The sequence below is a fragment of the Molothrus ater genome, chromosome 1, assembly GCF_012460135.2.
Source record: "Molothrus ater isolate BHLD 08-10-18 breed brown headed cowbird chromosome 1, BPBGC_Mater_1.1, whole genome shotgun sequence".
In the NCBI taxonomy this organism is placed as follows: domain Eukaryota; kingdom Metazoa; phylum Chordata; class Aves; order Passeriformes; family Icteridae; genus Molothrus; species Molothrus ater.
The window spans coordinates 30,444,336-30,472,003 of record NC_050478.2 but is presented as its reverse complement, the minus strand read 5'-3'; the positions used below and the strand labels follow the sequence as shown (position 1 = coordinate 30,472,003).

Genomic DNA, 27,668 nt, shown 5'->3' with positions numbered 1-27,668 from the left:
TCCCTCTTCTCACCTCTTGCCCTAAGTGTTTGCAGGTCTACATTTATAGTTTATCCACCAGGAGGGACTGAGATAACCTTTTATAAAATGGATAAAGACCAAATAGGTTTATACTGCAATTGGAAGGGTTCAGAGCAGAGGACAGAAGCATTTACAGCTATTGTGCCACTTCCCTTCCTAGATGTACATGTCTGATTAGTTAGTTATTTTCTGATAATCTTTCCATTAAGAGTAAGTCAGAGACACGTATGCACAGGTATTTCTTGTTCAAGTAGAATTTGTGAAAACTAGTCTGATTAATTACAAAATGCGGTAAGTATTTCTGAAGTTTGCATTTTTTGTTTCGATAAGGTGTATGAGTTGATGCTGCGAGATGAGAGGTTCTACCCTTCGTTCAAGCAGAACGTGTTGTATGTGCGTATGTTAGCTGAGCTGGACATGCTGAAGGATCCCAGTTTCAGAGGATCAGATGATGGTGAAGGAGGTGAGCTCTGTATCTCTAAGGGGTATTTCCTGGGACCATTCTTTTCTCTGTTTTAAAATGAAAATAAAACAATTATCCACACTGCTTTTAGGAAATTAAATACTTCTGTGGTGTCTCATTTCCTCCTTGTGATTTTGTGTGTAAAGTCACATAGGGATTTCACTGCAGTAAGTTTATTAATCTTACATAAATACTTGTCAGGTCTTGGTAGCTAGTTTGTCACTTAAAAAATATGCAGATCTTCCATTCTACTTTTTTCATGAAAATATTTAAAATTCTTCAATGTATTGGGTTCTTTTAATACATAACTATACTTCTCTCTGGAAACAGAAATTGAAAGTACGTAGGAAATGTGGCTTTTTAAAGCAAATAAAATCATTGTTCTTGTTAACTGAAGTACAAATCCAGTGGAAATTGTTTTCACCGTTTAACTAGCTCCTTAACAAAGGAGATTTGTGGGGATATAAATTTTAAAAAATGTTGAAGTATTTATGTAGAATCTTTATAACCTTATGTTTCTTTAAGTGTCCTTGCTGGAAATTTGAAACGCTTGCATGTTGCATGCAGCATTTTGCCCAGTGCCACAGTTCTCTTTCATTTTCCATAATGTTTTGTGGGCGCATTTTTATTTATGTGTGGCCCTACAATGGGGGAAAATCTTCTAACCTGGTTTTTCCTTTCATTTTCCTCATTGCTCCCAGAATCTTTTAATGGGTCTCCTACTAGCAGCATAAATCTGGTAAGTGCTTGTATTTTTTTTTTTTGTCCTCAATAGTAGAGAAAGTGTGATAAAACAGTTTAACAATGTACATTACAGGTTTCACTTCACTGCAGTTGAATTTCTAAAAAAGTTTTTGAATCAAATTGAAACACGCAAGTTATTAATTACTCTGTAAGATAAAATTTCTCCTTTTTGTATTTTCCCATGTTTAATGATATTTTGCATTGTTTCTCACAGAACAGTAAATTTATGCAAAGCATAATTTCTTACCCCTATTTGCTGTTCTTAAATAGGTATAAACTTGGAGTTACGTAATAATAGGTGAAAACAAATCCTTTGAAACAGAAATCTCAAAGGATTAAATTCAAATAGACTGTAAAATGAGGCATTTAATTATATTTTTGTTGGTTGATTATTTTTTTCATTAGGACTTGATTTGGAAACATTAAAGTATCTGGAATTTATTTCAACCATGAGTCTTTGTTTTTTTTATCTGTCCAATTTCAAGTTCAATTTTATTTTTTTAAGTAATTCTTGACCTGTGTCAGTTTGTCAAAACCTTTTCTTTGTTAAATGGCCGTACCTAAACCAAAAATGCAAATACGTTTATTTAAAAAGGAGAAATCATAAGTTTGGTGTATATCCTCCCCATGTTTCTGCAGACATTGTGCAGCTGATCCACAAGGTACACAAGATTCAGTTGGGCATGTGAGAGTATGTTTCCAAACCTTTCAGTTTCATGAAGGTTTACGTAGAGATTTACAGTCTGCATGCAGTTTCCTGGATTATGTGATGCCTGAGCCCTTCTAGTTTGTTCTTGGAAGGTGCTGCAGCTCCTTAGCAGCTCCATTGCATTGCTAAGGTCATGCTTGCATAAAAAGGAATGAGTGTTTTCTAAAGGAATACCTGTACCATTAAGGTCAATGTGTTTCAGTGTGGGGGTTGTTGTTTGTGGGGTTTGGGTTTTTGTAGGTTTTGGATGTTTTCTTTAATTTAAATTGGGATTTTCTTTCCTGTTATTTTCCTGGTTTTGGCATTTTGAAATGTAAAGGAAAGGGGAGGTGTTTAGCTGATACAATTTATGCAAACTCCTGGTAGATGCAGAAGAAAAACTTAATTTAGTCATATTTTTTCACAAGAGCCTTTTAACTGACTGATTTCTTTAAAAGATGTTTCAAATGTCTTTTAAGTACTCTTTCTAATAATGTTGTGACTTACCAGAGTTATGTTTTATGGATGAGGATTTGTCATTGTGGTGGCTTATCTGGCTATTGGTTATCTGCTGCTTCATTTCAAGTGACTTTCTAAGCTAAGTTAGAAAGTCCTAAAGTCTTTACCAAGCACTATTGCAGTGCAAATCGGTATTTGCATGGGACTCTTCAAAGACTTGATTTTTGTTTTTGTTGTGACAAGAGTATTTATAGAATACTACATTTATTATAAAGAGTTAGGAACATTCTAGGATAAATACGTAAGTAAATTTCTCTTTATGCAGAACTACTTTTGCTTTTCTGTAATCCATATTTTTCAGGGTGTTCAGTGCTTTTACAGGTGTTTGAATACTGGTAGATTAGTTTTTGCTGGCTGAATTCCATGTCAAGAGTAAATTTCTGTACACATAGTTTAGCTCCCTTGTGTTAGTCTGTTACATAAGAAAAATAGACCTTGGAAAGGTTACTTCTAAGGTCAGGGAATTTCTGTACTTGCAGCTAATGACAATGTATTAAATAAGATTTGGTTGTGATATTTTTAGGTTTTTAATTAACTTGTGTTCCTGTGGATATATCTAATAGTAGAGATATTAGCTCATATTAAATGTCTGTCTGTTGTGTTATCTGTTCAGGTTTCAACCTTTTAATTTACTTGTATTAATAGTTGCTGTACAGTGCCTTGCCACAGTAGTTGAGTGTTTCCTAAAGTTTCTGTTATAAAATAAATTGTCTGCAATTCAAACTTTCACTGGAAGAATTTGGAAGAGAGGCTCAAAACTGTTTTGAAGAAAAGTTGTTTTACAAAAATATCTTAATTGCTGCCTTTTGATTTGATACATTAATCTACTATATTAAATCAGTGGGTCACATTTTGGGAGTATAAAATTATTGTAAATATTTATAGACTCTTGCAGATTTCCTCTGAAGGATCCCTAATGGGAGTTTTGTATTGAGTAAATAGAAGGATTTACACAGGTGTTCCAAGACCTTGAAGGGCAGCAGAAGTGGCTGGGTTGAACTTTTGGCAGTCATTAGCATATGTCAGCTTGAACCCCACTCAGTAATCACAAAGAAATCTGAACTTGAGTGACAGTGAAGGGAAGCAGGGAAAACAAGAAATAATTATGCCTTTAAAAATATAACAGTACCTTAATGCCAGTATTTTGTACCAAACAAAATATTCAAGCAGCTGATAGTTATTTGTCTCCTCTTATAACATCACATCACTTCCATCTTATTGATAATCAAATCCTAGAGCTTTCAGAATATCAAGCACTTTATCCAACCTTTCACAAATGTCTTCTGTTAGCCAGTCTCAGGGGATACTCTGCTCCTAAATTGAACACTGCAGTATAGAGCAGCACACCTGACAGGGTCATGGCTGTCCAAGGGACTTGCTCAAGAATGGAATAAGTCACAGTGTTGTGTCCAACAATGACTGAAAGCAAGCATAAAGATTAAAGGAACAGCCCACTTATGGTGATACTTAACCAGAATAACTCTCCAGCATCCAGTAACTTATAGATTCTTGAGGTAAAGTTGATGTCTGCTGTCAAAATATTTTTGCATAAATTCATCTGTTCTACCATTCAACAGACATAAACTTCTAGCACTATAGCATGTTGTGGCAAAACAGATTTCCCCAGAAGGGTTTTCTTTCTTCTACCTTTTCTCAGTCTGGGACCTTGGTACTACAAGTCTACAAGCATATTGTTCCGGAGACTCTCTTCTGCAACACATGTTATTCAGCCCTTTTAAGCTGCCTTTTATTCGGAATCTGGATTTTATAACAGAAATGTTACCTTCAGTAGCAGATATTCAGGCAGAGACTGATTGAGGTGATTGAGGCAGACAAGAGCCATTCCTTGAAGAGAACTAGAGGATGAAAGAGTGGAGTATTATGTTGGAATGTTGTGGAGTTGATAAAGGTTCAGATGAAGAAGGGGCAAGAGCAGAGTCTTTAAATAATTGATGTATAAGTCCAGCCTGTCTTTTGGTTGTAATCTTGTATATTGTTTTATGTTTAAGGAAACAGAGATTTAGAAACTGAGTTGATGTAGGTAGAGGTTTTAGTTTTATATGGGTATGGCACTGCTAACCAGTATGTCCTATTGTAGGTAACTTTTCATAGTAAGTCACTATTAAACTGGCTTGGTTAAATTATAAAAGATAGCAAATAGCTATATTCATTCTGAATATGTTTCTTTGGAGAATTTTAAAATTAAGAGGTAAAAGACATAAGGTAACTGGGATCCAAGTGTCTGTGAATTCTACTTAGGTAGCTCCAACTCTTTTTTTTTTTAATCTGGTAATTTAAGATTAGGATGCATAGTGGCCCATCCTCGATTTCTGTCAGTTGCATAAGCAATTCTTTCAATAGTTTTGAAGAACTTTATTATGTTAAATCTTAGTAATCAGATGTATTAATTGTAACTAAAAACAAAGCTTCTCTAAAAAAAACCATTAGGCTTCTTTTGATCCCAGTAATTATTAAATATGGAGACAGAGCATTAACCAGCTGAGGATGTACCTGGTCATTTTTTACGACAGAAAATATTCCTGAGAGGAATGTTGGCTGTTTTGGGTTTTTTTTTCACATAAAGCAGAAAAACTTTCAGTTTCTACTGCTGTGTAACATTTGTGTAGGGCATAAAGATATTGAAAGAAAGCAGAATGTTATGAAGGTAAAAGCCAGAAGAGCTGTTACACAACATGTGTATCTCCCCAGTTGTTTGGGAGATTTTATGGTTTTGTTTTGGTTTTCTTCCCAATGCTCAGTAAAAGACCATTTTTAGTTGTACTTCCATTAGGACTGAGATATCAAACTAAAGTGGCAAATATGTTTGATCAAATATGAATGGTCACAAAACTGTGTGAAAATGAGGGGGAAATGCTCTGTACTGTGCAAAAGAATGGCTTTGGTAACCAAGTAGTACAAACACCTTGCGTTGTTACAGTGCACTAAGCTTTTTGTATAGTGAACTGAAAGTTTGAGAATTAAACACGATGTATTTCTGATCTTATTCTTTTTTTCATATTTTTTCCTCCTACATTATCTCCCCACCCTGCAGTCCTTAGATGACCTTTCAAATGTCCCCACTGATGAGACCGTTCAGCTCCATGCATACATCTCAGATACTGGTAAGTGAATCTGTAAGGATGTGTGCTAACTTTTTTTGCCACCATTTATTTTGAGTTTTGTAATATTACAGGCCCTTGAAATCGTGATTATGTCTTTTTTTTTGGCCTCATAAAACATTTGAATTCATATTTTCCATTAAGTCTTTTTTGGAAATCTTTCCAGTATTTGTTCTGTAGGTCACAGACTATATATCTGTACTTAAAAAGTGATTTAAGTTTTATAGTGTGTTACTACTTTTATCTCTGGAGAATCATTCATTAAACTTACTATTGAGCAGGATTTATTTAGCAATTATTTAAATAAATTCTGAAAGACATCTCTCTTTCTAGTCACAGAATCATAATTCTTGACTGTTTCATTCTCTTAGTATAATATTTTCCCTTATTCTTTGTGCTTCCTTACTGACTTAGCTTAGTTTAAGGAAGCAACTTCTGTTGTTATCGTGCGGCATTTTTGGTTATCTTTTAAAAAACTTTGCCTAGAAAGAAATTATTTTTCTTTATTACATGAGAGTAAATAAAAAAATCTCATCTATTATTTGCATGTACTCTAATTAAATGAGATTACATTGGGCAATTAAATTGTGAAGTGATCTTCAGATACTTTTTGGGTAGATTTTACTGTACAATATGCTCTTAAATCTATGCATTTATGTAGTGGACACATGCTGTCAGCAAGCATTCAGCTCCTTTACTTTTTAATTAAACCTATTCCAACTCGGTGTGAGGGCAGTGTGCAATCCAAGTGTCATGGTAGTCAGTCCTCAGGGAAAGGGGAAAATGAGTTGAAAGTTAAGAACCAAATTCTGCTTTTTAATTAAAATGGCATGTGGTACTTTTTTCTGAATTAAATTTAGAAGTTTCATCATTCTAACCTAAGGAAAAAAGGTAAACTTAGAACCACATAAATTGTAACATTTATAATCTTGAGGACAGCATGTATTGATAACTACCAGTCTGAATATGTTTGACTTTGAATATGTAATGCTCCAGCTGTAGCAGGAGATCTGTACAGGTTTGTATTGCAAGATGGTATTAAACTGCCTGAATCTGTGAGCAGGTCCTTTTCCTCACCCAGTTACTGTCTTTGCCTGTGTGTGAGGGTAATATGCAGACAGGATTATCTCTGTGTGTTCCAAGATTCACACTGTCTTGGGTTGCAAAATAAATACTAATTAAGTGGCTATGACATAAAGGGAAGTAGGACAACTTCTTTATTTTTCTGCCTGAAGTGGTTCTGAAGATGCCACTTGGCAGTGCCCCTGGGATGTGGTCTGGTGGCTGCAGGGCCAAGTGGTCAATGTGCATGTAGAGGACAGGGCTTGGGCAGCATCCTGTGGTGCTGGGGGTTCCTGGCTCTGCTCTCTGGGCAGTCTTTTGGCACCATCCTGACTGCTGCTCATTCCCCTAGGGATTCAGCACTCAAAATTCTTCTTTTAGAGATTGGATGGCGAAGACAAGATGCTCTGTGCCCACTCTTCACCTTTCTAGTGTGTAATTCTTGCATTGGCAGCAGCTTCCACTGTCCTACAGGTGCTCCCTGAGTGTTTAGACAAAAGCATTATACTTCAGAGAAGTCAAGACTGGAAGTACCTGTAGAGGATGGAATTGATGGTTTCTCGGGAGGATTGTATTTTATGCAGTGTGGGTGCATAGAAAAATTCAGAGACCTTGATTAAAAATATTTTCATCTAGTCACTGGAAAACTGTACATACTGGATATTGGCTCAATAAATGGAAATACTACATGTTGCCAATTTAAATGGTATGCAGTGTAAATAATAGTAGTTCTAGGTTATTCTCTAAATAAAATGGAAGGTTTTGAAACAAATTGTACTGGGAAAAATTCTGTGAGGGAGGAATGTCCTAGAAGACTTAAATATTTAACAGAGATCAAAAAGATGTTTGCTTCTATTTCAGATAGCTATATGTGTTCTTTTTATTTATGAATTGACTTTTCCATAGAATGTGTGTGTGCACACAGAGAATGCATTACATATATACGTACACACATCTGTATATATAGTTGACTAAAATAGCATGGGGAGTGTTTTTTTATCCTAGAGTTAATAACAAACTACTTGTGCCAATAACAAAACTGAATGCTTGCAGCTTGCAATCACTGTCTTGTATTTATAAGCTTTTCTGATGGGCAGACTCTTGCAATCTGATTAGACTACTTTGCAGACTGGAATTTCTTCTGGTTTCACACTTGTCTTTCACTCTCATCTTGAGTTCTTTGGGTTAAAATATCTTTTTTAAAGTTCTATTAACTATTTGAAAGTTGAAAATTTTTCTTTTTATGTTTTGCATGTCATTGAAACCTGTCTAGTTTTAAAGCTGCTTAATCTCTATTTAAGTTTACATAGTAAGTTTTGGAGGGTACTGTAGAATGTTTAAGTTAAAGGGATAGTTTAGTCTTCTGCTTGCATGTCCATTTTTGTCTTTTAAGTCTGTCATTCCAGACATTTTTTCACTTCACATTTGTGTCCTTTCGTCTTCCTTCTTTCTGTTTGTTCCCTTTTTATTTTTGTTTTTAAAACTGCTAGTCTATGCTGACTCTGACCCATATGCTGTGGCAGGAGTGTGTAATGACCACGGCAAGACGTACGCCCTGTACGCCATCACCGTCCACCGGCGAAATGCAAACAGTGAGGAGATGTGGAAGACATACCGGCGCTACAGCGACTTCCATGACTTCCACATGAGGATCACTGAGCAGGTAACCCATCTCATGAAAACCTTTACAGGTGCACTTCTCTGTAGTTTAGTAATTGATGACTATATGATTTCTCTTTGAAAACTAAATGGAACTTAGAAAGTCTCCCCCCTCTTCTCATAGAGATTAATTTTACTTTAAATCTTTGTACGGAAGTGCTGTTGGTCTCCAAGAGAGTTAGTTGTATTTGTCAGACATTAAGAAATAAAAGCTGAGGTTGGGAAATAGATATTTAGGTTTTAGGTGAATGTTAAGAATTGGTGGGGTCACAAAAGGGAGAGCTGGTAGCACTTCACTATACTACTAGCCATCTGCCTTTTACTGCTGTACTTGTATTCTCAGACTCTTAACCCTCCTAAAATGAAAGAAGGAAGAAATAGAGAGTTGTAATTCACCAGCTGGTACAAAGTAGAACCTACTGACATGAAAAAAGGATGAAAACACGGTGCTTTTAAAAGGAGGCTGAAGTGCTTTTAAAACCAAGCCTTTGAAGAAGTCAGATTTGACTGCATAACCTTTGAACTAGTCAGAAGTGTCAGTTTATATCCCTTTACTCTGTTATTAATTGAGAGTCATAGAGACCAAATTTTGTGCAGGTAAGTTAGCATTTTAAAGTTACAGCAGTAATAAAAATTGAAAAGGCTTTACTAAAAAAACAAACATGTTGAATACTTGGATTAATTATAAATGAAGTCTGACTTTCCTTTGAATTTCTGATAGTCTTAATGTGCTGTCAATAAGTTTGAAATCATGATTTTTGTACTCCCTTCAAATTTATTTTCTTAAATTAATTCAGTGTTTTGAAGAATCCTGGATCTTAGAGTGAATTAACATTCTGCTGGTATGGGACAATCATTTAAAACTAACATAATTTTAAATGAGTAGAAATAAATAGCAGAAGCAAAGATGTTCAAAATATTAAAGCTCAATATTTCTGGTTGCTAAGTCTGATTGAATTTACAGAGACTAGAAATGTTAACCAAGAGCACTAAGATTGCAAAAAGTAAACAGATTTCTGTGATTCACTGTGGCATCTCAGATGTTCCCAACAGTTTTGCTTAGTCTTGACAAGAAAATAGCCATTCTTACTGTCTTGCGTGCTTGTCTAAGATATTTTTATTGACATGTTAAGGGTAAAAGTTAGAATCATTGTTTTAAAATTACTAAGAAGGTCAGGGACTGTTTTTCAGAAAAAATAGATAGTTGATCTATAATGGAATTGAAGTTAGCAGTTCAAAGTATCTAAGGGCTTTTCCTTAGAGCACTCAATAGATTCACACCAGTTCCTTTAGTGAGTCATATAATAAATGCCATTTGAAGTCGATACCTATGTTTAAAATAGAGGCTGTTAGTTGCTTATATTGCTTCTGGTTAGATCTAAGAGTCCAAATGAAAACTAGACCATCTTCTGTTGTTATTTTCCCATATGACCTACTTGCAAAGGAATGGGATTTCTAAAGTTGTAAAGTGCTATTCTTTGGTGCTTCCTGCAGACTATAAATTTTATATGAGCTTTGTGGCCGTCCAAAGTTTAATGATGCAAGAAGAGATCTTGCAAGGACTGAATGGAATCCATATCTTGTATCTGTAATGTTGTGGTGTTTTCTAAAGAGGAAAAGGATGCAACCTGTTTCCAGATTGTTTCTTAAAGGCTAGAATACTGTATGTTTCTCTCTTTACCACCTTATGGATATTATTTACAGGAAGTCTTTATTCTGTATGGGGATAGTCCTGATTCTTCAAACTTTATTGTTGTCATTTTTTAATTTTTTGTGCATTTTACCAAATATATTCAGCCTTATTAACTGTTAGGGCCTCTTCTTTCCCTTCTCCTTCCCTCGAACTGCCATTCTTCCTGCAAAACTAGATCAGGATGCATGTCAACCATGTACAGTGCCAATCACTGTCATTACCTGGAGAAAAGGCACAGATCATGACATATAGAGCAGGTTGTGATAACCTGTGTGTAAACTGGGTGCTGCCATCTCTCCAGGAGAAAAGCTTAATTATTTCTTTGCTAGGCTTGATCAGGATAGGAAAGGAAAGAGATTTTAGAAAGATTTACAAGTTTTCTTGAAAATCTTTACTCATTATGTAGTCTTATAATTGTAGCAACTTGATTCCAAATAATAATAATGATAAATTTTAGCCTGAGACTTTTGCACACTCTATTGGTTTGTATTTCAAAAGTGTACTTCAAAAGAGAGTTTCACAAGAAATTAAATTTTACTCTTGATAGTCTCCTGGGAATTTTCATGCATTTTTTATTGACAGCATACCTCTCTCACTGGCTTCTCCAACAATTCTCAGTTCCAGGCATGATGCAGAATTTTTTTGTCAGGTGTTAGATAATATATAATAATAGGTGAATAGAATGTCCTTATGAAGACTTGAAACTCTTAAAAACAGAAAAAAACCTCTTCTCTTTTTTTCTAGTTTGAAAACCTTGCAAATATACTAAAACTTCCTGGCAAAAAAACATTTAACAATATGGACAGAGAGTTTTTGGAAAAGAGGAAAAAAGATTTAAATGCTTATTTGCAGGTAAGGTGTTATTCAGGTTTTTTTTAGCTCTGTGCTTGGAATTATTTTTCAGAGGTGGCTTGTGGTTTTTTCTTTTGTAAAAAAAAATTGTGTTGTAGTTGGTATGCAAAACTAAATAATATACCGTAAGAACTTGATACTGTCTCATAAGTTTGCATTTTCTTTGATGTTTTGGTATATTCTCAGCCAGTTCTGTCACAGCTTTTCTGAGCTGATGAGGTTCTAGGTATGTTGGTTTTGAGTTTTATGCCATTGACCTTCTCCTGCTGACATGTTTGTGGTGACTTTCTCTTGTGCTGCTGTGTAAGGATTTCTATGGCACCCACTCCAGCAGTGTAGCAAATCACACACTTCCTCTGTTCAGATAAGGCCTGTATCAGCCCAAACAAAAGAATTCAGTTGTCTTCCTTCATAGGGACTTTATGGTCATTTAGCCCTAAAATTTATGTACCAAGTCAATGAACATGTTAACAGTAAATCATGAAGATGAACAAAACACTGTGAAATCACTGTTTGATGATAAAGGTGTATATTTTTCAGTGAGATGCTATAATTACCATAGTGGTTAAAATTATGATAATTACTAAGAAGCCCATTGTTTCTATCTTGAGACTAGTGTAATGTTGGAATAAAATTTAGGAATGAAAAAATACATTGCTACATGTGATGTCTTTGATTGTGTTTTGTTAATTATGTATTAAAATAATTTTTAAAAATTATTTTACTCAGCTCTTGTTAAATCCTGAAATGATGAAAGCTTCTCCAGCTTTAGCCCATTATGTGTATGACTTCCTAGAGAATAAAGCCTACAGCAAAGGGAAGGGAGATTTTGCACGGAAGGTAAGAATGTTTTGTACGGTCAAGGGAACTTTAGAGCATTCATTCATGCAATGATTGCATTAAAGAGAACTGATATGAAAGAGCTATACAGCACTTTGAAAATCTTGCAAATGATTCTTGCTTTAAAACTTTCAGTGGCAAAGTATCTGAGGACATACAGAACCAAAAAATTACCATTTTTTAATAGGTAAATCTGTTTGTATGACAAGAAAATTAACTTTGAAGCTGGACACAGTAAATTGCACTGAGACTTCTCTACTAGTCTAAAAGTGTGTTTGTTGCAAGTTGCTTTCTGTCAAACATCTGTGATTTTTTTTTAAGGTCTTATTCCTTCTGATTTCTTTTTTCAGTTCTTTACTCTGTATTTGCTGCTATAACCATGCTTTCCACTCTTCAGCCCAAAACACAATCTGCATTTCCCTTCAAGAGCACCTGTTATGTATTTAGGTGTAACCATCCAGAGTCATTGGTCAAATTCAGAGCTCTGGGCTCTACATCCTTTTTGTTAAGCCACCAGAACTTTCTTCAGACAAGTGGTTCTTTGTTCAGGTGATCAGTTTGTGTGAGCATCTGCTTTGCAAATGTAGCCATTTCTAAAGTTTTAGCAATTTAGATATAAAAAGCATCTGCAACCCTATTGTCACCTCAAGTTACTGTCCAGCCTATATTCCTTAAATAATTAACAGTGAAATAGTTAAATATTTATCAAGGTTTCTATAATGACTACGATCTGTTTTCCAGCTTACAAGATTCTTTATATGCATAACTTTTTAAAGGGCATCACTCTGGTATTTGTGCTTCTGTTTGGACTGAATTCAGAGTCTATACCAAAAGAAAAATTGTAACAGTTTCTGTGAATCTACTTTATGTTTTTAATTATACTTGCCATGATACATACTATTGCAGTGCTGTTTAGAAGAGGCATATTGCAAAGATGAAGAGTTGAAAGCAGAATTGAAACATCTGGAAGTAGAATGGTTGGAAGGGAGAAATGGTATTGAATGGAGAAAAAAAGGAAACTAAATTTAAGCTAAGAAAAGCCAAGGGATGGGAAATGAAAATGGCTCAGGAAAACATCTGTTGAAAGATGTAAATAGCTGCAGTAGGGCTCTAACAAATGAGAAATATAAATGGAAGTAAAATTAGAGCTGTATTCTGCATTCTGAATAAGTGAAGTTAAGTAATTTGAGTTGTAAGAACAACTATTATGTTATTGCTCTCTGTGCCATGTTTCTCATAGTTTATTAATATGCTGGTGTCCTCATAGATTATACAATTCTGGTTAAACATCTTCCCCTTCAGATGGACACGTTTGTAAATCCACTGCGTAACTCTATGAGAAACGTATCAAATGCAGTCAAGTCTATCCCTGACAGCCTGGCAGAGGGAATGACTAAAATGTCAGACAACATGGGTAAAATGTCAGAGAGACTGGGACAAGACATAAAGCAATCATTTTTCAAGGTAAGAAAATACTGGTTGTTAATATATGCTAGTAAATGAACAGAAGAGCAACTACTGGCTCACTGAAACTAATGTTATATAGAAGTCATATAGTCAAGTCATTAAACAGAAGATCATCTGTTTTGTATCTGCACTTTTTAATAATGTTCAGCAGTGATTTTACTGCAAAAATGGAGGTCTTTGCAATTAAGTAACATGTTTTAAGATGGCATCTACAGACTGTTACAGTTCTCCACTTAGTTCAGTGAAGTAACTTGAGAAGAACATGAGATTCATGGCTTATTTTTTAACTAACTGTTCTCAATCTGCTAATTTCCTGCATCTGTTGTTTTTGTTAGGGGAAAAAACTCATATATTTTGAAACTTAGAATAAAGAGATAACCTCTTTTCTGCTTATTCCTTGCTGAATTCTGGTTTAAATTAATTTTTTTTTCTGTCTTTACTGCCATCTTCCCTCATCTCTTACATTCATAAAATATAATACTTTAGAGGTAAGAAATGGTAGCATGATATGCAATTTGGAAGTCCTATGAAAATAGTTAACATTCAGAACATGTTCATCTTCCCTTTGTTTCTCTGGGCTTCCCCTTTCTGTGTGTAGCTATAAGGTCTGTGGTCAGGGTTTGTTCCATTTTGTGCTATATATGGCAGATGTAGAACAGCAACTGAGATGGGTGAATTAATCCTTAAATCATGAAAGGGAATAATAAATTGGGGCCTGGGGAGATATGTGAGGTTTCTTAATTACTTGCAGGGCAAAATGACTGTCTCTGGACTTCATCATTGCTAGTAACTTCCCTGGTGTGTGACTAGCAATAGAGCTGCAGCTGTACTCCCTGGGAAGCCTGTGACTAGGCAGGAGTTAAGATCAGGGAGAAATATCAGAAGAAATATCAGTCTCTTATAAGAGTTTTCAAGTATTTTTCACTTGAAGCACTAGGCACTTGACAAATTAGATGTGAATGTCTTAAAGATATTGATAATTTGGTAGCTATATGGAAAAGTATACAAACCTGATTTTTGGTTTTGGAAGGTGAAAGAGCTGCTGTGTATTTATCCACAGCTGTGTATATATTAGTTTGCAGTTACTTTTGACCAAATCTTGTTATTTTATATTTTCATAACCAGACTACTTATGAATTTTTTTCTGATTTGTTCATACTCAAAACTATTTTTTTCTATCATTAACATAGCCTTTTTTATTGTAGGTGCCACCTCTGATGCAGAAAACCTATTCAGATCCTGACCATTGCCGTGTTGCAGCACCAATTGATGACAACGTGAGTCTGATGTTTGTCCTTTCAAAGTTGACACCTCTAAAACCAAACAAATTAATTACTTATTCTGCATTGAGTTACACTTCTGTTCTTTTCTGACACTATACCAGGCACTTCAAAATAGTTCTAAGCTTTTTTAAAAAAGATATTTGCATGCTTCCTTTTAAAATTAACATTTTTGCTAGCACTGTAATGGTTTACACAACATTGGAATAACTGTGAAGAATGCATGTGCTACTGTTTCTCTGTTTTATGACTGGGGGGGTTTCATTTTTTCTGATGTTTTTCTCTTCTCCCTCCAACATGTTTTTGTAGGCCAATCTGTGTAACATAATCTAATAAAAAAGTAAAATTATGATCCTTTTCTTCATCTTCAAGCATAAAAGCACAGGATAGTCATGCAGGTTACAATGAAGTCTAAATAAAAAGCAGTTCATTGCAGTGAAATGTCACTGTTTTTAGCATCCATAAGAGAATGGTGCCCAAGAAAATCTCCTTCCTGAGATTTTCTGCCTTTTTGTGTAAGGTAGCTAGAAGCACAGCAACCAGGAAGAGATCAGGGATGAGGTCTCTCTTTAGGACATACATGTATTAATTTTATTCAATTTCTCTAATAACTGTTGACTTTTGAAAAAGCTGCTTCTTGTCATATTTTAAAAATTCAGTGTATTTGGTTTTTATGCAATTTTCAGTCCTTTGCAACTAATGATGTTATAGGAGATGTAGGGAAGATTTCATATTACAGTAAAATACAAAGTAAAGTGTTTGTCATTGTGCTTATACTGAAGTGTTTGACAGCTAAAGTAGCTTCTAAAACTGTAGCTTTCTTGACCTGAAATAAAAGTTTACTGTTTATTCTTTTACTTGGTGATCAGGTGGATGACAATATTCCGCTGAGAGTAATGCTTCTGCTTATGGATGAAGTCTTTGATTTAAAAGAGAGAAATCAGTGGTTAAGAAGAAATATAAAAAATCTGCTTCAGCAACTTATTAGAGCAACATATGGTGACACAATTAATAGGTACTGCTTTTCTTATATAGATCAATCATATGTGTGAGACTGTGTAGTATCTATCTATACATCCTTCTTGGTAATACTAAATTATTGTGCTTTAAATCTGCATGCATTCCTCCTTGGAAAAAAATCAATAAACTGAGTGCAAACATGGTATAAAATGGAGATAAACATAAAACAGTATTGAAAGAAAAATTCCAGTAACTCTTACAGGCCAGAGAACTTAAAAAAGAGATTTCACACGTAAGAGTTCATGTTTTTGTGAATGTAACTTTTGCTTTTTGTCCTGTTCTGCTACTAAACCTTTTTTAATTAATATTATTTGTTACTTTCTGCATTATTTCTGCTTACATCTCTTTCATGCCACAAATGATGCAGTGGCGTTTTCAAATTATGTGAACTATACTGAGTTGCTGTGTAAAGTTTTTGCTCTCACACTTAAAAGATGGAAGTGGGAAAGAAAAAGGACTCCTATGGGGTCTGTTTTGGCCACTCCATGTTCTTTTTACTTCATGTGTACACTTATTCATGCAAATGCAAAGACAGTTAATGGTGCTAATTAAGTAATATCTCTTGCCCTCAGCTGAGAAATATACAGTTTCCAGGCTTGTCTTCTAAGAATTTGTTTCTGAAATGTGAGCAAATATAAACAGCAACAAATTCTAGATACAGATGTAGAACTGCATTGTTACTTTCAATTTAGTACTGTGAATCAAAACTTTTAATTTCTAGATGGTGAAAAATAGCTTCCTATTCCTTTTTTTCAGGACATTCCTCACTGTGTCATTTCTTTTTACCCTTCACAATTATATATGTGATGTTTTCATCATCACTGTTAAATGTACAGACTTGTGTAGTAGTAATGAGGTAACTATGTGGTAAAATAGCACAGGGTTTTTCTCAAGTAATTCCTTATGGCCAGTTGAAAACTGTCTTGAGAACTGTACTTCCAAGAACATGCTGCCCTGTTGAATAACTCTGAATGCTTTTTGCTGTTTCCAGATTGTAGTATAAGCAACAGTTTCTGCACAGGCTGCTGCTTCCTTATTGCAGAGATGGCTGTAGTGTAGTACTAGTTTGCTTCTGCATTTAGAGCCATTTCAGATACTCATGGCTTCCTTTGGTCAGCAGTCATACCTTGTCCTGGCAAGTTCTTGGGATTTAATAGCATTCTGCAGAAAAATCTTTTTCTGTTTCTTAGAAAACTAAATTCAAGTTGTGGTTAGGGAGACAGTCCTGGGATTGTGGTGATACACAGATGCATGTATCATTTCTGTAAGCATCCTAGATTTGGATATAGAGCTGTGTGTATGGGTTGGTGAATGAAGGCCTGATGAATTATCAGTCTGTATTTCCTGTTAAGGCTTGTGAAGTAACTGTACACATCGCAGCAAGTATTTTGAGATTCTGAGTAGGTCCTTTGCTTACGGAAGCAGAACCTGAGAGTACCCCATGAAGAACGTGGAGTGCTCTACAAGCAAATCAGTTATCTAATGCTGATGGGAGATGCAACAGAAGCGTTGCAGCCAACTTCATTATTGTACATTTACCCAAAAAGAAAAAAGTTTTAGCTCTAAGGAGTGATCAGTGAGCTTAGATTTCTATCTTGAGAATCAGTGTTTGCCTTCCTATTGTGCAGTATTATAGAACCTACTTACAGAGTTGGAGAAGGTTAAAGTTATACTTTGTTTTCCCTAGAATGCTCATTAAAATGCTTCACTTATATGTTGTCTGCTTTAAAAATTAAACAAGAGACTTGTTGCTTTGGTTTTAGAAAAATAGTTGATCACGTTGATTGGATGACATCTCCCGAGCAAGTAGCAGATGCAGTGAAACGCTTCAGGTATGTCTTTTATCACAGATGTTAAATACAAAGCACTCACCAATTGATGTCTAATATCTATATGTCTTCCTTCTCCTCTTACATGAGGAAATTATTATTCTCCAGAATGCAGTTGGATCATACACTGCTTTTTACACATATTAAGTGAGAGAAAGCAGTTGTCACATGGAAAAGACATTTCTTAAAACTATTTTTAAGTTTTCTCCTCTACCTTAAAAACTTATTTGTCAACCAGTCTAGAGGAGCTAGGGTACAGGTATACTTAGAAATGTCATAATTTATCACTCTAGTGATGTAATGTCTTGTTTGCCTTGATGAAGGCATGTTCATGCCTTGCTTTTAAAGGCAAACAATTAACGCTAAGAGTCCTGGCTCCGAGATAATGTTTCACTTTGGATAGATACAATGGAACTGAAGTCTGAATTTGAAACTATCAATTTCCTAAAAGTTTTAATGGCTTCTAAATTGGTGTTGAGGAAGTGTTACACACTTTTTTTCTTTCCATTTAGTTTGGGTTTTTTTTTTGTTGGGATGAAAGTCAAAGTTGGGTAACGTATTCTCCAAAGGGTCATACTTTACAAGTGTACTGTTATTCTTTGATTAAACTGTAATGCATACTTTTTATTCAGAAAAGAAAATGTCTTTCACTGAGGCAGAATAACTTATCAGAGGCATGTCTTTTGCATTGGACTTTTTACTACACTGAAACTATTTCTTCTCAGCTTTAGCTTGTTGAAAAGCTAACTGCTGGTGTCAAAATTTTGATGAAGCAATTAATAGACCTGGAGTCTCAGTAGCAATAAAGCCTGGTAAAAGCAAGGCTTAGGTCTATTTTATGTAAGAACTCTGTGGTTTTTGAATGGCTTTGATTTGCATTGTTTTATTAAAATGTCATTTCTTCTTATCCCTAAACTAAAAAAGTATATGGTAGCTCCTGATAGGTTGAGTATATTGTACTACTTGCTTTTGATTTCTTGATCGTCTTCATCATTCTTCATTTTCTTTTTCTCTTCTGATATTTGAAGTGTGTGTTAGGTTATGCACATTACTTTCTTATATTTATTTTATGAGATAGCCTTGAGAGATTTAAAAGAGCTTTTCACTTGATAAAATGTTAATGTATTTTGACAGATTTGCTTTTATTGCAGAGACGCTTTTTGGCCCAATGGTATTTTAGCAGAAAGTGTTCCACGAAGGGACAAAGCTATTAGAATGAGAACAAGAGTGGCAGGGAAAACCAAATTGCTGGAGGTAATGCCAGGTAAGTGAGTCTGGGATTAAAGCCTAATAATCCATACGATATATTGTAACTGAAATTAATTTTGGTATTCTTGTTGATTGTGTTAAGTACTATAAAGAAACCTTGATATATGAACTGAATTTAAATAAAAAAATTTCTAATTATTAAAGCATTGGACATTTTCATGTGTACTGTCAGTAATTCTCTTAGAGCCATCCCAGTATTAAGTTTCTAGAGGATTAAGTTTTGCCTGAAATGGGTATATTCCAAACCAGTAGGATTTCTTGTAAACATGGTTCCACATGTATAGGGTAAGAGTCAAGTCATTTTCAGAAATGCTCTCTTCTGTAAGAGAACTTTTCATTTAGTCATGTTGTGTAGAGACACTGCTACCTCAAATTTCAGGCTGCATAGTTTGAAAGACTTAATATTCAGATTAAGTTTGTTGTTAACATGGAAGCAAAATTTAGCTTAAACTTTTGTGTGGCTTCTGTTTTTGTAGATGAACTGAAGCACATCATAGGTGCTGAGACTACACGGAAGGGCATTCTTCGGGTCTTCGAAATGTTCCAGCATAGTCAGCTGAATAAGAGAATGGTGTATGTGTTTCTGGAGAGATTCCTAGAAACCTTATTTCCACAAAATAAGTTCCCTGAGCTGTTCCACAAACTGCATTCAAGGTCAAAGCAAATGCAGAGATATAAGCAGAGACTACACTCTACTCAAGCGCCTTCCTTACAGAAAAGGTGACACTTCAAATCCATTAAGCTGGTGTTTGTTTGTCCAGGATTAAGTACTTGGGCAGATTCTCTGGGGCTTCAAACTCACATGCCGTCATTTCTGCACCAGTCTTCTAGTGTCACATATTAGATTATTAATGCATCTGTAAGACCTGTGGATCTTCTCATCTTCACTTGTAGTTCAACCACAACCAGAATGGTTTGTGTGTCTTAAATGATTTGGTGCGTCTTCATGCAACATTGGGAAGAAAACTGGCCCAGTATATCAGAATGCTGATCCCTTCCGTTCCTGAGTCGATGTTTTGCCAGCAATGCAAAGTGCCAGACTGTTCAAGTAAAGCACAACTATGGTGATACAACTGAAGAAAAGGGTGTTTTGGCACTGGGAGATAGTGCAATGTGTGAGAGTCAGGTGGAATTGTTCAGCGTTACAAGTGTTGAGGCTCTCTAGGGTTATCTTAACATTCCTGTAAAGGCTGAATTAACCAGGAAAGCAGTCTGTGGAATAACAGGTTGGTAGGAGCAGGGAGAATAGCTATAGCCCCATCATAAAAGTACATTTATTGAATAAAAATGGAGGTAAGGTGGCTTTTATGCCACATTTGCATCACCTTTCATATTTTGAAAATTAAACTAACCTGATATCTAATGGGCGTTTTAGTAAAAGCAGAGGTGCAGTAGAAACAAACCCTTTATTCTCATTATTCTGTAGCGTTTAAAGGCCATATGCTGCTCTTACAGCACCTGGCATACATTTTGCATGTAACTTCAGTGGAGAAGGAGCATCATATTTATGTTCAATTGGTCTATTGGAACATAAGTCAAGTTGGTAGTTGTAGAAGGAAAGGAGTACATGTTTCGAAGAGGATAGATATTGTGTTAGAAGATGAGGAAGTTGCACTAAGACACAGTTTACACACAACTCCCCACTAAAATCTGGAGTATTTTTGGGATGTGAAAGAACTATGTCCTACTTAATTGAAAGATTCCTTACCTTTTAGTGTGTAAGCCTCATATGGAAAAATGTTAGAATTACTTGGTTCCTCACAGGTAAAAGATTTCATTAGTCATATGCAAACACTTGGAAATCTCTGAATGCATCTCAGTGTATATATGAAAATAAAAAGGAAATAAAACTACAATATTTTTTTAAATAATTTTTTTATTTTTTGCATAGTGTAAAATTTTAATAAAAATTTGACATCAAGGCCCCACATCCATCTGTTTAGTTTCATGGAAGAAGTTCTGTCCGATTAAAAATACAGTAACATTTGAATAATCCTGTTTGGCCACAGCATATCTCAGTTTGTGTTTTCTTTTTCATAGTCCCTGACTGTTTGAGCACTATCTTGAGTGAATAGAAGGTAATCTTTTAGAGTCCCTTTTTTTTCTGAACACTAAACACAGGGTAAAATACAGTTATGGATCAAGGATCCCAAGGATCCTTGCTGTAATTTGTGTCTTAATGGGAGCAAATGGTCCTTTTATGCAAGAGAGAAACATAGACCTTTGATGAAAGCGTTCTGAGACAAGATAGAAGGCTCTCAAAGGACCTCGTTAAATTGACTGACACTTCTATATAGATAATTTTTCTCATGGACTCTATTAATGATATGTAGCCTTTTATCATACTACTTAATGATGATCATATTGTACTGTTAACATTCTCATACAGTATGCATGGGCTCAAGTGCACTTGTTTTTTTCTTTATTGCAGAACTAAATGCTGTAAATTAAATCCCTTTCTTTTGTAATCCCTAGGAAGACAACTTGGTAAATATAGAAGAACCCCTCTCCCTTCCTCTCTGCAGGTTCTGTGGAAGTGTGATGGTTAAATGCTTTTAAATTTAACAAAATTCTTGAGTTCTGTGTGAAGTAATCAACATAGCCAGCTCCTATTGTTTACATGCCTGTATCTTCCTCTGTCAGGGTGCTCATGCATAACTGATATCTGACTGATGAAAGATCATTCAGCAGTTGTTCTTGGTGATACAGTGAATATCTCATTAATCCTACCAAATCCAATTTCTGTCTTTTAAGTCACTGAATTTGTTAAGCAGTATGAAAGTGGGAAGTTCAAATACTGTTTTGTCAAATCTGTGGAACCTTTTATCTATCTGTAGGTACCATGAAAAATTTCATCAGGATAGTGATAATATACAAATTTGGCAGTTTTTTTTTATTATTTAGTTCTCTGGTACATCTCTGTACAAAAATAAAATAATATCTCTAGGAATGTGAACTAAACATAATACACCATACTTACTAGTCGTTTTACTTAATGAATTTATTACATATACCTATACACACATTCGTATAGGCATGTGTGCATACGTATCTATGTATTGAAGTTTTGTCTTCTGTATTTAATTACAGAATGTGGCTTCCTAATTCAGTGGTGCCTGTTGGCTGGCAAGAACCATCAGAAATGAGCACTTTTTATTAAAGCAAGTTTGTATGTATCTTTCTTTAAAAGGTTTTCCTGTCGACAATTTGAAGTACCCACGCTGTGAACCCATGCAGCCTATTATCCTAGGAAGTCTCCAAAACTGAATGTTAATATACAGCACTTAAGTGTCTGGGTGTATCTTCTGGCCTTTAGGTGCTGTGACTGGCCGCTGAAAATAGTGCCACTATCAACAAATGCACTTGTTTTAGCCTTAATTATTTTTAAGAGAAAATAAGCAATTGAATTTTTCATTTGGTTCATCCTCAAGCTTGTGCTGCTGGTGTTTGCTAGAACTAAACAGTTAATTTTAAGTGCTACCAGAATGTGTACCAAAATGAAACTATATAAATTCCACAATCTAAATTTTAATTTTGTGCAATATTTTCATTTAATGCATGTGTATTTGAATAGCTGTAAAATAAATGAATTTTTAATGTTCTGAAGTCTAGGTTAAAAATGTCTTCTCAGGTGAACAATTCTGCATTCTGTTGTTACTTTAGTTTATTTAAGGACTTGTTTTAAAAGTCTTACTTGTTACTCCTTTGTTAATTCCTTTGTTCTCAATGATCCTTGCTCTCCTGAGCAAAGCTCATGTATTACAAGGGAAGAATCTGAAGAACACATCTCATGAACTCATAGAGCTGTTATAAATTACTTGTGCATATCATTGTACAGTAAGTGTCAGCTGTGTGCCTAATTGTTCTATTGATGCTTTTCCCCTCCCCTCCCCCTCCTCTTGTTTCTGTAACAAAGAATGAACATGAAATGGACTGCCATGGTCACTTCTACTGAATGGCAGAGGACTCTGAATTTTTTTTGGAGTTTGCATTTATGTTCTGTCCAATAGAAAGCTAAAAAATTACACTAATAAAGTATTAACAGGATTAGTATGAGTCTCCATTTATTTTTCAAATAACTTTCTCATAGCAGGTACGAAAGGTCACTAAAGATAAAACTATTACTGTTTAAATAAAACAACCATTCTTTGAATTTTTTAAATGTTTTATAAACTGGGTTTGCTTCTAACAAAATAATCTCTACATTCATTTTTGACCAGTGTTTGCAGAGAGTCCTGTGTTCTAAAAAGAAGCAGAAACAATGGCATTGTATGATGTAAGAGGGGCTTATATTGCAGGTTTTTTAAATCTTCGGCTCTTTCCCCCCGGGTTTGTTTTTGCAGCAGCTGGGTCTACCATGGGATCACAATTGTTACCCTTGATCTGTTTATTCCAGCTGCTTCACATTCATCAAAAAGATGTCCTGAGCTAGAGAGATGTTAGTTCATTGACCCTTGAGTGAAGTGTTTACCACTTTTGCTGCAGGATATAGGCACATATCAGGAATCTTACTAGCTGATTGAAAGTTCTTATTTGTTGAACCTGTTATCCTAGGTAATTTCATGGCAAAAATACACTCCATAATAAGCTTATTTTTAAAAAACATCTTAAAATTATCTGCCCTTTGCCAACTGAGGCTTATATGTCTCTGTGGTTTATTTAAATCTTCAGTCTATCAGATTATTTAATTTTTGGTTTTGATGTCTGATGCAGTGTGATTGCTAAAGTTTTTTTGGGGTTCAGTAGTCGACATCAATTTTCCTTAACATGACTACAAATTCCATAATTTGGAATTCTTCCTTGGAAGAAGGGAAATTATGTCATGAAAACAATTAGTCCACTTTTGTTATGTATTTCAAAAGAAACTAAGCTTTAGTAAACACTTGGAACACGTACACCACTACATGTGTGTCCCTCCCCAAAATATGTTTGACTACTTTTGTATTCAGATGTCTCAAATAACTGTTTCCCAGTTATTTGAGATATTTGCCATGTCTCTGAATTAGTACGGCATGTTGGGCTTGGGATAATCTGCATGGGTCAGTTAAAGAATTTGATACCTGGTTCAGCAAGGGCTAACTGGAATTCTCATTTGGCACGTTAGAATTGGACTAGTCTGCAAATTAATTCTGAGGTTGGGTTTAATTAAAGAACAAGATTATGTTGAATTTTTTGGCAATCAAGACATCTTAAATGGAAACAAAGAATGTAGATTTCAAAAACTGTATTTTTGTTTCTAACCATAACACTTTTAAACACAATTTCAAAGTATTCTTTAGAGGTTTTTGTGCTGAAATTTTCTCAGCTTGAGCTCTGAAAACATGTTATTTCTGAATTAAATTGAGAGATAATGATGAAATTTTTCTGTTACCAACTTTTGGGAGTTTTAGGTAAGAGATTGTAAAAATTATTTGAATTGGGAACATTCTTCTTCATTTGGAGCATGTGGACTATGGTTCGGCAAGCTACCTGGTAATGCCCTGCACAGAATAGCCAGAACTTTCACTTTTTCTGTTCTTTTTCTTAAAATATCCAGCCTGTATTAGGGTAAATACAAAACTTTGCAGATGTCATCTCCCCTACAGGTTTGTTATTTTTTCAGTGTGACAGTGAAGTTGGAATTTGATTATCAAAGGCGATGGTTTTTGTTGTCAAGAACTTCATACAAAGCATTCCCTTATAGTCTGTTTAAAAAATTGGCTTCACATCTTACTCAGTTTTATGTTATCTATGTTGATTTAAAACACTGGCTTCCTATTAATCCCAAACATCATTTCTGCAAACAAACAAGACCTGCTTATGTCTAATGTAAAAACACAGGTATCTGGGGGGGGGGGAAAGGGATAGGACCTCCATGAAATGTTCTTCTGTCTTGTATCAGTGCAAAATGAAACTGGGATGTCATGCATTTGGAAATTCACCAGTTTTGCTGACTTTGTACTGTGCCATGTAAAGAAAACATGGACTCATGGTGCTCCTGTGGATGTCAAGGAAAAGTATTTTGGTTTTCTTCTTGTTGCATGTGGGTTCTAAGTGTTGCTGAGGCTAGTGGTGAGGTAAGTGCCTCTGAATGGGTTGAAGCCTCACTGTTCTGCTCATGAGGGAAGTGCAGCCTGTAGAAATCTGTAGAACTGACTGGAGTTCTGTAGAACCAGTGCATGGGGCTATCAGCACTGAAAGAACTCACTGAAGCACCTGAGTGATACTGAGTGATTCCACACAGAAACATTTGTGCTGTTCTACTTGCTATAAAATCCATCCTTTTTTACTTTCTGTCAGTGGTATTGCTGTTGCCAAGAAAATTGTGGTCTCTAGAGGGTGTGTCATCCTGAGCCTAAGGAGTGTACTAATACTGGATAGAGGACACTTTGTGTAGGTGGACTCTTGGCTTGACAGTCATAATACTTTTCTCCTAGTATTGTGGACTACAGCTGAAAAGAATCCATAAGAAGCAGTAATAAGAATTAAATAAATTTAAAATGATAATTGCAATTAATTAAAAATTGCAATTAATTAAGAATAATAACTTAAAGTTATTTTAACTGGAAACTTTTTTACTGATTATTTATTCAATGCCACGTCAAGTGATCACTTACCTAACTGAGAAAGATGTGGCTCTCATAGTGTGTCTACTAATCCATTTCCTAGAAAACAAACAGTAAAATTTTGTACTCATTTAGCAACAGCAATATTTTGTACTCATTTAGCAACAGTACAATATTCTCAGTTAATTAACCTGAGAGAGAATTGGATAATCTGAAAAGAAACCACTGCAGAAGAAAGATTGGTAGATCAGAAATATCTCTCAACTTCAGATTTATTTTGAAAACTTAAATAAAACCTCTATTGACATCTCATTCCAATACTTTAAGCTTTTACACTGTTAATACAAATTAGACAGAAATTGATTGAAGTTTACAGCATAATTGGTTTTTTATGCATCTCTAATATTGTGTGCATTTGTGCTTCTGAGACTTACACATTTTGTATTGAGCATTTCACATCAGAAAAATGCTAGTACGCATGCAATACTTGTTTTCTTTCCCATTAGCTGCTTGTAGGTTTTATCACAGATGAAGGGAAACACTCTCCAAATAAACTGCCTGGTCTTTGCAAACTGCTTTGGTAGATCACATCAAAATTAGTTAAATTTTCTCAGCTAGGAAATTCTCTTTTGTTAAAAGACAAAAAAGACTAAGTGTCACCACTAGGAATTGCCAGAGATAATGTTTGTTACTTCTGAATATTTTTTATCAATCAACGAATCCTATGTTCTTTCTTACAAGGAAACCTAAATCTAGGAAGTCTAACATGTAGGTTATATATAGGTTATATAGTCTAACATTAGGTTATATATATATACATAATTGTATATTTTGTGTTGCAAAGTATAGGACTAAGGACCACCCTCCTGACCATTTTGGGGGAACTGTGCGGTTTTAAAATCAAATATGAGGAAATGAAAAATGATGTTTTTTTAAATTCAAATATAAAATATGCCAATCTTCATGCCTTTTTTTTTGTATGATTCATTAATTGCTGTATGAGCAATGTTTTGACCAATGGTTTTGCCTTCTACATGGTGGCCATTCCTCTACGTTAAATAAGAGAAAGCACAGTGAGGACTTCTGTTTCTGTGCCTATTTTTTATGGGCCTGGAATAATTTCATTTAAATGAATCTTCTCTCTCCTATTAACAATTCCACATGTAAGCTAAATTCCATTCTTAACAGCCTGCTGCATCTTTTAGGTAATTTCAATTTACAAGTCCTAATAAATAATTGTGCAAGGATAATTACCTGAGATTTTCCATACTTCCAGAGTGTGTTACCCTAACACATCAAGTTAAAAATATTCTACTCTTGATTTTTTAATTTAATTATGTTTGAAGTAAACCAGACAATTCTAGTATTGTTTGTGCTCAATAGGTTTAACATCAACAAATGTTTACTCAGTGTAGAATAAGTTTGAAAGACTGGTTTATGTTAAACAAATGTAAACTCACAAAAATTGTAAAATATTTCCAAATACAATTAAACCTGCTAGAACACTTTTTAAAATTTGCTCTTTTTCAACTCTGTAGTCAAAAATCACCATTTTTGTTGTTGTTGCTGTTCCTCAAGCTGTTTTGTTGTAAAGTACAAGCACAGGATAGTATGTTTCTAAAAGCAGATGTATTTTGAAGGAGATTACATAGTGCATATGCAGAGTTGAATGATGCATGTGACAAGGTACTTGTGGGCAGGCAGCAAAGTTACTGAGCTCAGTTAAGAAGAAGTGGAGTAGAGGAGCTGAAACTCTCTTGAACTGTAGAGGTTAAAAAGAGGTCAGGCACTGAAGTTCTTGGCTCTATACCCCTTCCTCTTGTCCACCCTTCCCACTCCCTGCAGTGTTTTGGTTATGCTTTATGGCTTTAAAATTCAAGAAGCTTGTCTCCTGGCCTGATTTGCTGCTGGCATTTCATGAGAATAATTGGTTGTATGAGATGAAAATAAATACTTCAGAAATATTTATGAATTTTCATCCAAACTTCACGGCAGCTAGTTCCAGGCCTCTGTTCTCATTTATTCTAACCATGAGCCATGTTCCTGGTCTACATTCCTCTTTCTTCACAAAGAGTTTTATTTCTGTTTTTATCAGTGTGTGATGGTCCAATAGTGCCTGAGATCTTCTTGGTATAAAGAAAATGGTTATGTATGTCAGTATGATCAGTGCATGCAGTAAGGGAGCTCCACTGGGGGAAAACTGACACACAGCAGGTGTGCAAGGAGTAAGCAAAAACATTTTACTATGATAAAGATCATGAAACTGAAGGCCAGAGAATGTCAACTATTTCCAAGACCCCTGACATTTTCATGAAGTGTTCTTATGGTACACGCTTGCCATCATCTGTTCAGCTGTGGAGGGTTTTAGAAAAGAATGTTAATTCAATGCTGCTCTCCTTGATAGAGTCCCAAAACTTCATGTTATTGCACAAAAGTCTGTAATCTTAAAAATTAGTGGAAGGTGTCATTTGAAGTATTTTCTTCCAAAGCACTTGGTCTTTGTGCATTGTAGCACATTTAGGATTGTTTGTGAGTGCGATCATGCTTTGAACTTTGGTTTGAGGAGCACAGGAGTTTGTGTTTCTGAGCCCCACAGGA

The 27,668-nt window shown here is 35.0% G+C and overlaps 1 protein-coding gene across 3 annotated transcripts in view; it reads left to right on the top strand.

Moving 5' to 3' along the window:
* Positions 1-22,572, top strand: part of SNX13 (sorting nexin 13) — a 65,455-nt gene extending 42,883 nt beyond the window's left edge. For 2 of the 3 annotated variants that reach the window (XM_054515348.1, XM_054515345.1), the window contains 12 exons: positions 352-484; positions 1,186-1,223; positions 5,488-5,557; positions 8,107-8,279; positions 10,713-10,820; positions 11,550-11,660; positions 12,963-13,124; positions 14,333-14,404; positions 15,277-15,422; positions 17,191-17,259; positions 18,408-18,520; positions 19,002-22,572. In XM_054515348.1, the coding sequence (XP_054371323.1) occupies positions 352-484; positions 1,186-1,223; positions 5,488-5,557; positions 8,107-8,279; positions 10,713-10,820; positions 11,550-11,660; positions 12,963-13,124; positions 14,333-14,404; positions 15,277-15,422; positions 17,191-17,259; positions 18,408-18,520; positions 19,002-19,249 (1,443 nt within the window). In that variant the 3' untranslated portion in view covers positions 19,250-22,572. The remainder of the gene's footprint in view (positions 1-351; positions 485-1,185; positions 1,224-5,487; positions 5,558-8,106; positions 8,280-10,712; positions 10,821-11,549; positions 11,661-12,962; positions 13,125-14,332; positions 14,405-15,276; positions 15,423-17,190; positions 17,260-18,407; positions 18,521-19,001) is intronic. The other variant, XM_036406281.2, reaches the window with a different exon arrangement.
* The last annotated feature ends 5,096 nt before the right edge of the window (positions 22,573-27,668 follow it).